General features: G+C 43.7%; 3 protein-coding genes across 6 annotated transcripts in view; 2 read left to right on the top strand and 1 right to left on the bottom strand.

Annotated features, from left to right (window-relative positions):
• Positions 1 to 469, top strand: part of NAA25 (N-alpha-acetyltransferase 25, NatB auxiliary subunit) — a 75,455-nt gene extending 74,986 nt beyond the window's left edge. The window contains exon 24 of the mRNA XM_026018861.2: positions 153 to 469. Within this exon, the coding sequence (XP_025874646.1) occupies positions 153 to 275 (123 nt within the window). The 3' untranslated portion in view covers positions 276 to 469. The remainder of the gene's footprint in view (positions 1 to 152) is intronic.
• A 6,692-nt stretch (positions 470 to 7,161) lies between these two features.
• On the bottom strand, positions 7,162 to 15,381 carry ERP29 (endoplasmic reticulum protein 29). The gene is made up of 3 exons (XM_026018831.2): positions 14,993 to 15,381; positions 10,066 to 10,204; positions 7,162 to 7,988 (listed from the first exon to the last, which is right to left on the bottom strand). Exons 1-3 carry the CDS (start codon positions 15,134 to 15,136, stop codon positions 7,486 to 7,488), a joined length of 786 nt encoding a protein of 261 aa, XP_025874616.2. The 5' UTR covers positions 15,137 to 15,381; the 3' UTR covers positions 7,162 to 7,485.
• The window catches only part of TMEM116 (transmembrane protein 116), a 117,984-nt gene continuing 116,556 nt past the window's right edge, over positions 14,596 to 16,023 (top strand). For 2 of the 4 annotated variants that reach the window (XM_072725158.1, XM_072725159.1), the window contains exon 1: positions 15,394 to 15,595. The gene's annotated coding sequence lies outside the window, so the exon portion shown is untranslated. Of the gene's footprint in view, positions 14,701 to 15,355; positions 15,596 to 16,023 lie in introns of those variants that run through there. The other 2 variants (XM_072725160.1, XM_072725157.1) reach the window with 2 other exon arrangements.

The following is a 16,023-nucleotide window of genomic DNA, read 5'->3' as shown; positions in this document are numbered from 1 at the left end:
GCTCCATGCACCGGGAGCCCGACAAGGGATTCGATCCTGGGTCTCCAGGATAGCGCCCTGGGCCAAAGGCAGGTGCTAAACGCTGCGCCACCCAGGGATCCCCTAGGGGAGTGCTTTCAGATCAAGACCACTAATTACTGTCTCCTTTGTAGGAAGAGAGAAAATTTTCAAAGACTGTGCAAGGGAAGGTGCAGAGCAGTTATCTACACTCACTTCTGGAAATTGGAGAGCTGCTGAAAAAAAGACTGGAGACCACAAAGAAACTAAAAATTTAAGGAAGTGTGAATCACAGGCACCGATGACTTTATGGCAGAAAATGACATCATCTTCCCAGGCAGAAGCTACATCTGGTTGACCATCATTTTAATCCAGAACTTCCTCATAAAATGCATGAAGGACTTTGATTGTGAATTAATTTTTTAGGTATTAAATGTATACAATTGATTAAATTATTGTATATAAACCAGAAGCAGGACCCTCATCTGGGTTTGACCACTTTTTATACATGTTCATATGCATATGGCAGCCACAAGAGAACCCCACTTTTCTTCTTTCCTCCCATCACCAGAAACATCTGGTGGGTAGGGGGGTCCTATAAAAGCAGCAATAGAAATTAAGCATAAAGCATTGACCTCAGAGCAGCTGAATGGCCCTACCATTATTGCAGTAGGTGTTTGGTCTGGTCCTTGAGCCTTAGGAAGCAGAAAGCAGAAGTATAGGGGGACCATGACTAGCAGCAGGCCCTTTTTCCACATTAGTTTAGTTTTGAGGCTTCCTCAGCTGCTTGGCTCCCACAGAACCCAAACCAGGTTCCCAAAGGGCCTCAGATGAAATTTGGCATAAATAAGCACCTGTCACTGAAGAGTGCCACTAAGATGACCACAGGCTCGGTAGCCAAGAAATCCCCATCCTAGCTCCTGTGAGTTAAATCACAGATAGGCTTATGTTAACTTACAGGCATATGGAGGGGAAAGCAGTGCAGACCACTTACGAGCCTGCTGAGGACTAGCTTGCTGTCTTTCATCCATCTTTGGGAAAGATGGGAATCACTGTTTTAAAGAAGAGAGGTGTATATAATTTATGCAGGCAAATCTAATACCAATGTCATTGGTTTTGTGATTATATATATATATATATATATATATATATATATATGCTTTTACATATATATTTTTCAGGCATATATATGTGTGTGTGTATATATATATATATATATATATATGCTTGAAAATAAAGATGTAATACTTTAGTGTTTTTTAAGTGGGGGGGGGGTTGGGGAGGAAGGAAGGAATGTATATTATGGACTTAACCTAGGTTTTAAGTTTTAGGCTGGCAAAAGAAATGTTATCCATTGGGTTTGACATTGTCTACTTTCTTCAAACTTGAGAATTACACCAGGATGGTGTTTACATTGTTCCTACATTGTACCTGTAGCTCCCCAAGACTGTAGCTTCAGAGGTTGGTCTGACAGAAAAGATAAACATTGCTCTTGAAAATGCTATACAGTTTATACAATTGCTTTGATAACTTTTTGCATTTGAATCTGTGCTTCTATTTTTGGTCTTTGTTACTCAAATACCATTAAAGTTAGTAATTCTTTAAGAACAAAGACATGAGTTTGATAAGGAAATTCAGACATCGGGTTGATTGGTCTTGAAAGACCTTACAGGTCCTTTCCTACTCACTTCTCCAGTGAAAATGTGATACTTTTTCTTTTAAAAAGCAAAACAAAAGAGAGCTTGGAAAATCTCTGTATGCAAAATAACTGCATTTTGTTCCCTCATCGTGACTTTCTTAGATTCACAATTTGATAGGGTGATTAATAACTGTTTAAACTTCCAAGGAAATTTTTAAGGAAATTACATTATCTGTTCAAAATAAGACTTACTGGAAATCCTAGTCCATCAAGTAATTTCAAGAAGTTATTTTTTGGCATAAGTTGGTATCCACAGCCATCATACCCCATCTCAAAAAGAACTGCCTTGAACAAGATGAATTAAAAACTCTAATTGATTCCAAATTTAATTTAATGACAACATATCATAATTTCGTAAAACTATTGCCTATTTAGATGGGACTTGGTGTGTGTATGAGAGTGGGGGTATGTGTGTATGGCATATGTTCTTGAAATGATGTTTCTTTGAATATCCAGAATTACTGTACATAGAAATAGAAATGCTCTATGAAACAAGTCTTCAACTGACCATGGTCAATCTAGCATATGTGTGCTCAGTGAGCTGGCTTTGGTCCTCAGGGACAGTGCTTGACTCCAGTGGTCTACCTAACTAGTCTTTTGCCTAGGGGCACCTGGGACCTCTACTGGTGTTAGTGACAAATAATGTTACGTCGAGGTTATGCTTCCTTTGTTATTTGCTGACTTTCCTACTAAATGTAGCATTTCAATTAGACCAACCGCTTACATTTTGGGATAATGTAAAAAATGAAATTATGCAGAAATGGCCAATATCTTTTATTGATCTGTTCTTTTGGAAACTGTTATGCACTATAAATTGTGTACAGTTTAAATATATATATATATTCATATATACACACACACACACACACACACACACACATATATATATATATATATTCTTACGGGAGTAAAAAGCACCCTCCAGCAATTGTATGTCATTGGTATTTGAAGAGAATTCCCAAATAACCCGTTGCTGCTGCTGCTGCTGTTTTTGGTTTGTGTGGGTTTTTTTGTTGTGTTTGTTTTTGTGTGGTAAATTGATATTTAAAAAAAAAAAAGGAAAGAAAAAACACGACTACTGTTTACAGACTGAAAAATTACTGCTTTTTATACTACTGAGATCCTAAGTTAAGACTCTCCAAAGCAAACATTTGGTTTAAATCATTTATCTGATGTGGATAAAGCATAGAGAAATTTTTAGTGTTCTTCACATAATGGAAAATGTACAAATGCCTAGCTGTGTTGCCCATCAATTTTGTATATTTTCATAATTTTAATTGTTCAAAATTGCATTATATTTTGCAATCACTATGTTCAACCTGGATTTGTCTTTCATTTAAACTTTTAATATAAAAAGGGGTTTCAATGTATCTATGGCCTTGTTATTGAAACTCTTCCTACTCATTTAAGGTCATTTATTAATATGGGAAGTATATGTTCTCCCTTCAGAACTAAGTGAGGCATACATATCCAATTAAACTGGATGGGTTTAATTTATATAAATACTTCCATTTTAAGTGGGCATTTCTGCCTGGGTCATTTCTGTTTGGATTCCTAGAAGCCACAACGTTTTAAATAATGTAATTCATCTCAATTTTGTACTGTTATATTCCTTGGCAAAATTGTAGTATTTGTGAATTTAAAACTTTTATTTCAAGGCCACTAGTCTTTTCATTTAAAAGTAGTACCCCACATGCCAGCATTCATGAATTTCAACATCTATGTATTGGGTACTTCTCTATCACATGCCAAATTCCACTTTAGGCTCTGCTGATACAAATGGTAAATGAGAACACACATCCTAGGTGGTGGTCCAGGTGGGGTAGGAGTTGAGAAAAATAAACCTAGTTTATTTATAAGTCCTGGAGGTAAGTCAGGATGCTGATAACCAGGTCCCACGAATAGTGCCATCTGACCTGACTGATGGAAAGTCAGCAACGGAGAAAGGAATCCCTGTGCATAGGCCCCAAGGCAGGAACTACTGAGCTTGTTCCAATTGATTGACAAAGGGCTCAAGCAGCTGGGCTTGAAGTGGAAAGGGGGAAGGATGTTGGGGGGTAAGGCTGGGGGTTTGTCAGATGTCAGAGCAATGACAATGGCTACTTCGTAGTTAGGGAAAGGAATGAGATCTCTAAATTTACTGGGAAGTTACTAGAAGAATTCGGGCAGGCTGATGACATGGTTTATTCGAGTACTTAGGGCCCACAGGCTAAGATCAAAAGCTGACTCACTGACAGTACAGTGGAAAGAGGAGCTTTCTGTCCTGAAATATTGTTTCCTATCTGTCCTGATTAAATGCCCTTGTCTGGGCCCTGAGGAATGTCTTAAAATTTTTGCCTGCTACTCCATCCCAGTATTCTCTGTCATTTTTACAAAAAGTGGGGTACTTGGGTATACTTCACCACTTTTTTTTTTTTTTTTTTTTTTGAGCACAGGCACATACTCAGAGCAGAGAGAGGGAGAGACTCCCAAGCTGACTCCCTGCTGAGTGTGGAGCCCAAATGTGAGGCTCAGTCCTACGACCTTGAGATTACAACCTGTGCTGAAATCTGAGTCCACAGCTCAACCAGCTGCACCATTCAGGTGTGCCCCCTCACTGCCATTTTTAACCTTCCCCAAAAGGTGGGCTCAGGTTTATACTTTTTCTTCCATTTTTAGATGCTGTCACTACCTTGATGCAGACATGTATTTCATAGTAACAAGTGGAATGTAAGCAACCAGGAGCCAAATGATTATAAAAATTATTTGTGGGGTACCTACAGCAATTTGTGCTGTCAAAGCACAGCTTTCTTCGCAACTTCCTGCTTCCATGTATCCCAGTAAAAGTGGGTCCCTGACAATGTGCTATTTCACATAGGAGAAAAGTTATTGCAGGCAAGGCTACTACCTAAGACTACATAGTGAGGTAAGGGTTAGGGAAGATTCAAACTCTTAAGTATTGGTGAAGTGAGCTGAAATCTCGACCACCCCTAACCCACTATCTCACATTCTTGGTAGTTTTGATGGCTACGTTCAAATTGCCAGATTCTGTCTTGGTGCTTTATTGAACAATCAATTTTACAGATGCAATTCTGATGCCAACTTTTTTGGTGACACCAAATGCCAAGGATTATTTGAGATAACTTACAAGTTCCTCAGAATGAGGTTCTTCGTGTTGGATCCAAGGTCTCATTTGCTTCAGGTTATCTGTAAATTCCCTAGAAATTGTCTATATTTGTTTGATTTTGGGAAGCCAGTCCATAGCCCTCATTATGGTCTGATTAGCAACATTTGAGCCATGATATTTAATTAGAGGAAGAAGAGGGAAGGAATCCATTTGCTCTGTCAGGGAAGATTTAATTTTATGTGGCATATGCAAATCACTTAAAAACTCTATAGAGTTTTGAGGGCTCATCTTTAATGAAAAATATCTGATATAAAGAGCCTCTGATAGGATAATCTAGCCCTGCCCAATGGCTCTTCAAGACCCTAAGGCTTATAAATAGTCTGGATTCATCCAATGAAGTACCCCTTGATGTGCTGCCACCTTTCCTTTAACAACTGGTAGGACTGCTGCATTCAGGGACTGTGGATGTGTTTAAAGTTCTTTCCCTGTCATTTGGCTTCTTTATTTCCCATTAAGACAGTGAATACTTAGATACTTGGAAGTGAACCTGTTTTAGACAAATGAGAAAAAAATCTAGAACAGCTAAATCAAGTTTATCACTGAGAAACATCCAGAAAGATCTCCCCAAATTTTCAATTAGAATGAAAAAAAGAGTAGGTGAAATATTGAAATATATATACAGTTACATCCTTTTCTCAAATGCTGAGTATCTACACGAGCTACTGGCAAGTGTTTAGGTCTGAACATTTTGTTCAGATTTTATTTATTTTTATTTATTTATTTTTATTTATTCAGAGAGAGAGAGAGGCAGAGACACAGGCAGAGGGAGAAGCAGGCTCCATGCAGGGAGCCCGACGTGGGACTCGATCCCAGGTCTCCAGGATCACGCCCTGGGCTGCAGGCGGCACTAAACCGCTGAACCACCCAGGCTGCCCATGTTTTTAAGATTTTATTTATTCATTTGAGAGAGATAAAGAAGGAGGAGGGGCAGGAGAGAGAGAGAGAATCTCAAGCAACTCTGCGCTAAGAAGCCCACCACGGGGCTCCATCCCAGGACCATGAGATCATGACATGAGCCAAAATCCAGAGTCAGATTTCAACTGACTAAGCCACCCAGGCTGCCCCTGAATATCTTTTACTTGGTTTAAATTCTGAGCCTAAGCTACCACAACGTTTTTGTTCCGTCCAACTCAACACATGGATTTTCCTGCATGTTTTTGTTTCTAGTGACTTTACTTTTTTATTTTTTTAAAGATTTTATTTATTTATTAATGAGAAGCACAGAGAGAGAGAGAGAGAGAGAGAGAGAGAGAGAGACAGAGAGAGAGAGAGAGGCAGAGACACAGGCAGAGGGAGAAGCAGGCTCCATGCAGGGAGCCCGACGTGGGACTCGATCCCGGGACTCCAGGATTACACCCTGGGCTGAAGGTAGCGCTAAGCCACTGAGCCACCCAGGCTGCCCTCTAGTGACTTTATTTTATTTTATTTTTTTTTTATTTATGATAGAAAGAGAGAGGCAGAGACACAGGAGGAGGGAGAAGTAGGCTCCATGCTGGGAGCCCCATATGGGGCTCGATCCCTGGACTCCAGGATCGCGTCCTGGACCAAAGGCAGGCGCCAAACCGCTGAGCCACCCAGGGATCCCCCTCTAGTGACTTTAAATACCAATCTGGCTGAAATGGACGAACACGAACAAGGTTTTATTTGCTAACTCCCTTCAAGTCAAATTTCTTTGTGTGGCTGTAAGAATATTTTAGGACCTGCACTTTGGTATTTCCAAACAGTTAAATATGAAAGTGGAGATGTTATCATGAGGCTTATCATTACATGAAGCTCATCACTCCTAAAAACAGACTGGAGTCAGTACAATGGGTCTCCCACTCTGCTTTTTTAATGTTGGTACTTACTCAGTAACTGACAGTGACAAAGTAGCTTAGATGGAAAACAATCTCTTTTTTTAAAAAAACTTACAAATTAGACTGAATGGTATCATTTAGCTATCTAAATCCAACTCTTAAAAAAAAATCTGATTTTATCAGTAAAACTAAGAATTTGCTGTTTTTCATGGAATGTGGAAAATCATTACACTGAGCTTCCTTAATATTGCTATTCCACTTCAAGGACCAGAAAGAGGATGATGCATTTTGCCACCCACAATCAGTCCACTGGAGTTTGAATGCCAGTGGAAGGTAATAAAGGCAGTCCTTGAGCTGGGACCAGTTTCTACAGTGTTACAAGGATAGTCACTTATCCTGGTAGAGTGGAGTCCATACCAGCTTAGATTAAAAAATAAATTCAAAGGAGAAAGCATATCACAGGCCAAAGTATAATTTGTGAAAGAAAACTGAATGGCTTCAGGTCCTTTTAACCAAAACACAGAAACTTTAATTGGGTCATAATAACACCTGTCAAGGACCTGGGCAGTACACTCTTCTTTATAGCACCAATTCCTTCTGAGGGGGGATTTCACAAGCCATCTGGTAAGTGCTCTGGTTATACACCAGACTGGCGCTAGTAATGTCCTAAGCATGGTCACATCAGTGTCAATGTCCAGGTATGCTCAGATTTCCAGCTTAGTACCCCTTTAACCACCACTCTCGTATCCCAGTAGGGTCTCTCACAGCCAACAGATTAACTCTCCCCTCTCCCCACCCCCAAACCCTGGAAAACCTGGAGTGCCTTTTTACAGCTCCTCCTTCTCGACCCCCTTCTTCTGGAAAGCAGTCAAGATGTTTAAGCTCTTCTGGAGCTCTTCCTTCTTCCCATCACTCATCTTGTTCTTCTCAATCAGCTTGGTGATCCGGGTCATTTCTGACACTGGGAAGTCCTCCCCTTGGTCTAAGACCTTTCCCATGATCTTTAGATATTGCTCAGCCCACTTCTTCTCAGTGTCCTTCACACTGGCAAGGTTGTCCTGCCCCTGCTTCAAGAGCGCCTGGCGGGCCTCCACACCTGAGGCCCTGATGAACTCCCCAGCAAGGGCATCATATGCAGGCAGGCAACCAGGCATACCCAGGTAGACTCCTTGCCCCTTTAGCCAGCGCTGGATGGCTCCAACCTTAACCACCCCACTATACAGAACTGGGTTCTCAAAGTCCCCATCCCGAAAGAGGTAGAAGACTGGGTAGTTCTCTTTGTCGAGCTTGTATTTGTCACTCAGCTCCATATTCAGCTTATCACCATAATCTGTAAACAGAAAGCAAGTATAAGGAGCAAGATCATAAGGAATGCAGGGCAGGAGGACACTGCTATGAAGCCGATCTGAGCTGATAGCAAGAAGGATCCTGGTTGTGTTTCTATCCCTCCTCTGTGAATTCTTAGCCACAGGGCATTAATCAACTTATTTAACCTCTCTCTCGCTCTTTTTTTTTTTTTTTTTTAAAGAATTTATTTATTCATGAGAGACGCAGAGAGAGAGGGGCAGAGACATAGGAAGAGGGAGAAGCAGACTCCATGCAGAGAGCCCAATGCGGGACTCGATCCTGGGACTCCGGGATCACGCCCTGAGCCAAAGGCAGGGGTGCTCAACCACTGAGCCACCCAGGCGTCCCTTATTTAACCTCTCAACTTTGCATTCCTCATCTGCAAAATGGGAATTCTTCTGAATATTTATTCTATGCCCACTATATGCCAGGTTCTAAGTGCTATGGATCTAGTTATGATTAAGAGTAACAAGTTCTCTGATCAAGGAGCTTATGTTCTTTTAAAGGTAAGAAGAGAGAAGATAAACAAACATACACGATTAGTGCCAAAAAGATAAAACTAACATGGTGCGATGTGACAGTAGGTAAGGCCTACTTGGGTGGTCATGGAAGGCCTTTCTGTGGAGAGGATAGGAGCTGAAAGACCCATGTTTCAAGGAGGGAGACACATGATAATCTGGGAAGAGTGTCTCAGGTAGGAAGGTGTGAAAATGCCAAAGCTCTGAGGCAGGAATAAGCTGGGTGGCTTGAAGGATTTCAAGGGCCATTCTGGCTGGAGCTTAGTGGGCAAGGGGAACATGTGGTAGGTAGCAGGCAGAGTCCCTACTACATGAGAGGTGTTGGCAGGACCCAATGAGGAGATATGTGCACCTAACCTGACAGAGTTCAGTGCAATATGTGGTATTTGCTATGTTCTTCAGAACAGGTAGTAGCAGTTCCAAGAGCTGATTTTGTGACAACTGGTTTCTTATACCTTGGCAGAAGGAAACAGCCAAGGCCACCTAGATTACTGGGCAGTAGTATAGGGAAGTGTAGGGTTCCAGTCCTCCTTCTGCCACTTCAAACTGTACAATCCTGAGCAAGGTACTCCAAGCATGAAGTATTGGGGTCATAGTACTTTCTTCATAAAGTTGTCACAAGGATAAGATACATGCAAAACACTTTAGCACAGTGCCCTGGCACTAAATAAATGTTTGATAAATGTCACCTGCTATTCTTCTTTTAAGCCCCAAGGGAGTGGATCTGCAGCTGAGTCAGGATTGACTACCCAGGAAAAGTGTGGTTATTATCTCTACCCAGGACCAGACTCTCTAGCTAGCTAGGGAACTGAGGCATGCCAGCTGGAGGGAAGCTGTGAGAGGGAAGAACTCATGGCACTTTGAAATAAATACTTAGGTGGAATTCTGTATGAGCTACTTCCTACTACTCCATGGCCTCAAACAAGTCATTTAATTCTTTGAGCTTCAGTTTTCCTTAAGTGTAAAGGTGAAGAAAATGTGCCTCACTTTTCAGGCAGGGTTCAAGTGAAGATTCAAAATGCATGGATTGTGCATACCTTTACAGACTGTAAACCACTACCTGTTGGCAACTATTATTATTAGAGTGGTCATTGTGGTTGAGAGCTTCACTTTGATTTAGTGATAGCTCTGATGGATTTGAGTTAAAACCAAAACCTAATAGTTTTGGTAAAAAACAGCTGAAAAGATGGAAGAAGTGACTATGGAGACCCTACGAAGCTTGATACCCCCTCTGACCACAGTCCCCTGCAAGGAGAGCCCCAGATTCTTAGAGTAAGTTTAATGTCAGTGTGGGGTGGAGGGTGAAGGATGGGAGATTCCCTTCCCTCAGGCATCTGCAAGGATGAACTTGGTATCAAGTCTGTGGTATCAGAATCTGCTCAAGATAAGCCTACCATGGGTGCCAGATTTTTGAGGCCCTGACCCCACTTACACTGGTGTGTGGCTCAGACAGAAGTGTTGGGTATTCCACCTACAGGGAGGGAAATAATCTCTAGCTTCCTCCCCTTCTGCCCTCCACAGTCAAGATGCATTTGTCCATACCTGAGATCCCCACCTCTGCCACCAAGAGATCATCGCTGGAGGCCGAGTTTTCAGCCAGTCGCTTGAACTCATCCTGTTTCTCACCGTAGGGGTACTGGGTGTCGAACTTCACCAAGACGAACTTGCTTTTGGGAATGACCTGAGGGTACAGAGAGCTGAGCAAGTCCAGGATTCCAGAGACTTTGGGGGCTAATTCCCTTTCTCAAAGGACCCCTGTTTAAGAAAGAGTGGAAACCAAGCCTGCAGGGGAGACAAGTGCTCACACACTAATATTCATCCATCCATCCATCCCTCAATTCATGTAACAATTTATTGGTGATGGGCACCCCATTAGATTCATAGTAATCAAAGACATATACAACACTGCTTAAAATAAACAAAGCTTAGATGTATTAAGGCCTTCTTGGTAAGATTAAAGGAACCCTTTGAAAATACTACATTTGCCCTTGGCATATCCATCATCCTAGAGGGCCTTAGTAAACAATGAACCAAAAATCTGACAAAAGTCAACCAACCAAACATCTATAAAGGGATTGGCACCCATGGAGGTGCTTTGGCTAAGGAGCCCAGAAGCTCAATCAACTCTGCAGTTTCAGGGCTCATAGGAAGTTGCTGAGAGGCAGGTTTATGACAATGTCCACTCCCTAGACCACAGTTCCCCTTGGCTAGATCTCCAGGTCCTAAACTGTCAGGGTCAAGACCTTTATTTTATTTGTGGTAAAATTCTGAACATACGACATTCACCATATCAGCCATTTTAAAGTGTACAAAACAGTAAAATTTATTCCACTAACAACAGAGTGTCACCATCACTAGTGTCTATTCCAGAACATTTTCATCACCTGAAAAGGAATCACATACCTTTACACATTTCAAGCAATCACTTCCCATTCCTCTTCCCTCCCATCCCCAGGCAACCAACTATCTACTTTTTGTCTCTATGATGTCTGCTCTGATGGAATCCTACAATATGCAGCCTTTGGTACCTGGCTTCTTTCACTATCACGTTTTCAAGGTTCACTGATGTTTTAGCATGTCTCAGTATTTCATTCCTTTTTGTGGGCTAATAATATTCCATTGTATGGATATGACACATTTTATTTATTTATCAGGTGATGGACATTTGGGCTGTTCCCACCTCTTGGACTATTTGTGAATAGTGCTGTTATAAACATTGTGGACAAATGTTTGTTTAAAAGCCTGTTTCCATTTCTTTTGGGTATATACCTGGGAGTGGAAATGCTTGATGATACAGTAATTTCCTTTTTTTTAAAGATTGTATTTATTTATTCATGAGAGACACACACAGAGAGAGAGAGAGAGAGAGAGAGAGAGAGAGAGAGAGGCAGACATAGGTAGAGGAAGAAGCAGGCTCCATGCAGGGAGCCCCATGAGGGACTTGATCCCGGGACTCCAGGATCACACCCTGGGTCGAAGGCAGGCACCAAACCATTGAGCCACCCAGGTGTCCCTGATATAGTAATTCCATGTTTAAGTTTTAGAGGAATCCCCAAGATCTTTCTTTTGATAGTTTCTCTCAATGCACAGGTTTATTCTAACTGTTCTCTCCTCCTCCTACAACTTTTTGTTTTTCTAATCAAAGTGATCAATTGGCCACTTCTGGCCAATTTTTCATCATAAACAATCACTGTCATAATTGAGTGAAGCTGACATCATTTCAGTTTTTGTTGCTCTGTTCCTCATTGTGTGTTGAAGTCCATTTGATTTTAGCTTTTAAAAAAATATTTGACACAGGAAAGGAGAAGCTACCAGAACAGGTAATCTTTTAAGTGATCCCTGACTTCCAAAATCTGAGCTCTGGGAGCCTAAAAGCAGGTAAGACTTTTGTTTTTGTTGTTTTAAAGATTTTATTATTTGAGAGAGCAGCCATAAGCAGGGGGAGGGGCAGAGGGAGAGAGTGAAGCAGGGAGCTTCACTTGGGCCTCTACCCCAGGACCCTGGGATCATGACCTGAGCCAAAGTCAGGTGCTCACCTGACTGAGCCACGCAGGCACCCCCGCAGGTAAAACTTAAAAATATAAATTAGATCACATCCCTCTAGCCTAAATGGCCTTATTTCAGTTCAACACAACAAACTCATTCCCGCTTAGGGCCTTTTAATTTGCTAACTCTACTGGCTGGAATACACTTTCCCCAACTACTTCCATGATATATATCATTCAAAGCTCAGTTTAAATGTCCCGCCCAAGGGAGAGGACTCCACTCAAAATCCTAGCACTGCTTCATTTTCACCCTCCTCTATCACGTTACTCTGCTCTGCTTTCTTCACAGCATTAATCACTCTTTAAAATTCTTATCTGTGTGCTTGTTGTCTGTCCTCTTCACTAGAATATACATTTACAAGGACCTCGTCAGACTTGTTTTCTGCTTTATCTCTATTTCCCAAGAGTGTCTGGCATGTGGCAGGTGCTGTGAAAATATTTGATAGATGAACACAACTAGGGTAGGCTATGGTAGCAGAGGCTACATATGTCTGGGGGGAATATTCTAAAAGAACACCACAGGATCCCTACCTTCAAAGGGCCTACATTTGTATTACGGAATAATGAATAATTATACAGTGGTCTAATACTGAAACAGAATTTAGAGGCCTCCATCTTTTATTTTGCCATTTTAAGCCATGGCAGAATGGTTTTGAATGGCACACATTTGTACAGTGAACTTTTTCCTTTTTATTCATCAGTTTGTACTTCTTAATTGCTTTAGAAATCTGTCCTTTCTTCATCCTCAAGGAATCAACTCCACCATACCCTATATTTAGGCAACTTGCTTCTTCAAGATGCAGATTAATTTATCATTCATTCATTCATTCATTGAATAAAAAGGTACTGAGGGCCTATCACATGCCAGGCACTGTTCTAAGTGAACACAGCAATAAAAAAAAAAAAAAAAAAAAAAAAGCAGGCAGGATCTCTTATTTCTAGTGATGGTCAAGGGCAAGAAACAAACAAATAAAAAAAAGGTATTGGAAATTGCAAAAAGACAAAACACAGAACAAGGCCCCTGGACATACATATTACCAGGAAGCTCCCCTTCTATACAGTGGTGATGGAAGAAAGATCTAGAAAGGGAGAACACATCTGTTCATTCATTCAACACATCTGTTCATTCATTCAACAAATTATTGTTAAGTATCTTTTATGTGACAGGTAACCTGCTAGGTTGTGCAGATGATCAGTGAACAAATAGACAAGGCAGTTCTTCATATTCTAGCGTGGGAGATAATAAAATAGACAAGGGGGATCCCTGAGTGGCTCAGCGGTTTAGCGCCTGCCTTTGGCCCAGGGCGCAATCCTGGAGTCCTGGGATCGAGTCCCGCGTCGGGCTTCCGGCATGGAGCCTGCTTCTCCCTCCTCCTCTCTCTCTCTCTCCCCCCCCCCCTCTATGTCTATCATGAATAAATAAATAAATAAATAAATAAATAAATAAATCTTTAAAAAAAAATAGACAAGGGGATAAAATCAGTGATGAGTCCTCCACAGAGAAATCCAACTCATGTGACTGGCTCTTTTGACAGAGGGGAGAGGAAGTCAAGGAAGGTCTCTGAGAAGGTAATATTTAACCTAAGGCTGAATGATGAGAAGCAATCAGCCTTTCAAAGATTGAGCAAAGAATGTTCTAGTCAGTAGAAACTGTCAGTGCAAAGGGTCTAGGTCAGTAATGAGCTAGAAATATTCAACGGACAGAAGGCATGTACAGCTGGAGCAGAGGGAACAAAAAGGAGAATGATTAGAAGAGGAAAGGCTAAGCAGTGAGACCTGCAAGAATACTGTAATGAAAGCCATGACCAGGGTGGTAGCAATAAAAACAGAGAGACACCAACTGATTAGGAAATACTACTAACTTTACAGTGCAAAATTTCCTTTTAAGTCACACTTGATCTGTGATATTATCCCATTCCCGCTTTTGGGGAGTAGGGTGTAACTGTCCCAATGAAGACCCCAAAAGTACAGGGTGCTGTGGGGTGTGCCTGACAACCATCCAGCCATACCTACACTTTTAAACATGTGAGTAAGCCACAGGTGCCAAATCTCGGACAATGAACCCTTTTGAGAATAAAAAGTTCAATCGCTTGAGACAGATTTAGAACTCCACTTTCTGGTTTCACTTCCCAGCAATGGGTACAAATTAAGAAAATAAAACGAATGGCTTCTCTCTCAATGCTTAGTTTCCCCATCTCGCAGGCTAAGTTGAAAGCTACCAGTGGGTGAAGACAGGTGCAAGAGGAGGGAGCTGGGGCTGCATTCAGCCTTCAACATTTCCAACATCCATTTACCCAGGCGAATCCTTCCACGTCTTGACCCAATTTTACTTCATTTTGTCCCCAGGCCCAAAATATTCCCTAGAGTTCCCTTACTCTTAACGCTTGCACTTTTCGGGAAGACACAGGATATCTGAGCATTGTTTGCGTACTGCAAAGCGGGCTGCGCTCTACCCCACAGGAGGAGGGCGCAGAAATGCCAGCGAACGAGCCGGGTTTCCAACCACCTCCTCCCCCACCTCCCTCGCCCCACCACGGCCGGAGCTCGGCGGCGACCGCTTCGCACCGCCCTCCAGGCCTCCCACTTGGGATTCGAGGATTGGACCTCGCCCGGCACCGCCCTCCCCCCTGAGGTGAGGGGAAGGGGCAGCGGGTTCCTTACACTGCACATCTGCGGCTCTTCTGAAAAATAGGGGAGTACAAATACTGCAAGGGCAAGGGTGCGCGGGGACCCTGGCTCCCGTGTGCCCCATGGTCGCGGTATGGCCCCGGTCCAGAGTCCACCCCCCCCCCCCCTTAGGATGGTGAGAAGTCCTGGGCTCGTCACTACAGACCACCTTCCGCCAGCCCAGGCTCCTTCCCCACGGGGGTGCGCTCCCCTGGGCGCTCAGGTGCACCTGCGCGCGACTCCCCCACCCCCGTTACCTTGTAGAAAGTGACTGTGTCCAGGGGCAGGGCGCCCTTGGTGTGCAGGCCGCTGCCGCCCTGCGGAGCGGAGAGGAGCAGGAGGAACAGGAGAAGGGGGAACAGTGGGGACAGAGAAGCGGCGCGGGGCACGCCGGCAGCCATAACGCCGGATTCTGGCAGTGAGAGCTAGGAAGGCTGTAGTGGAGACAACGCGGAGGGGGGTGTCACGTGACTAGCAGGGCCGGCTGGGATGCGCGCACGTGTACAGCCTGGGAGGCTCGCGCCGGCCCAGGCAAGGGGGAGGGGCCACGCGAGGGGCGGGGAGACAAGGCTGCCGCGCGCGCACTCGCCGAAGCTCGCGCAGGCCTGGGGTGTGGGGGCGGGGCCGCGTGTAGCGGGTGGAGGGCAGGGGCTGCTGCGCACGCGCGCTCGGCGAGGCTCGCCGTCGGCCCGCTCTTTTCCCGTCCTCCTCTCGGTGAGGAGAGGCTCCAAGCGCGTGCCTGGCGTCTTGCCGCAATTACTTTGCTCTCTTTCCTGCACTTCGAAGATGACGAGGCTGGCCATCGTTGCTTCCTGCTTTTGGCCTTTCAGGCAGTCCGTTGGGACCTGCTACTACTTTAGGTTAGTCTGTCAGTGTGTGGTACCACCCTCACGCGGTGGGCATACTGCCCCAGCTCCCTTAGCCAGGACCCAAGTAGGTGGCGCGGACGCTGCTGCCGGTCAGCATGGCGGTCAGGGCCCCCTCCGAACCCTGCCCAGTGCCTGCCCTGTGGGGCATGCCTCAGGGGCGAGACGCCAGGCTCCGGCACAAGCAGGCTTTACTGAAAGTGGGGTACTCGCGCGGCTACGTCCTGGGCTCCCTGGGGTCTTCAAAACAAAAGTCCTAATAACTCTACACCCTAGATGTTTGTTCAGATGTGTGGTTGACACTGGACCCCTTTTGCCTGCGGGAATACAGAATAGAGATGGATGAGATAGAGCTCTGGACTGCAGGAACTCCTGGTGTTGCGGAGCAGAAGACAGTAACAACAGCCACTACAGTGTTGTGA

Source organism: Vulpes vulpes, chromosome 10 (genome assembly GCF_048418805.1).
Source record: "Vulpes vulpes isolate BD-2025 chromosome 10, VulVul3, whole genome shotgun sequence".
In the NCBI taxonomy this organism is placed as follows: Eukaryota; Metazoa; Chordata; class Mammalia; order Carnivora; family Canidae; genus Vulpes; species Vulpes vulpes.
The sequence above is the reverse complement of the archived record's forward strand: the minus strand, read 5'-3'. Positions and strand labels throughout refer to the sequence as shown.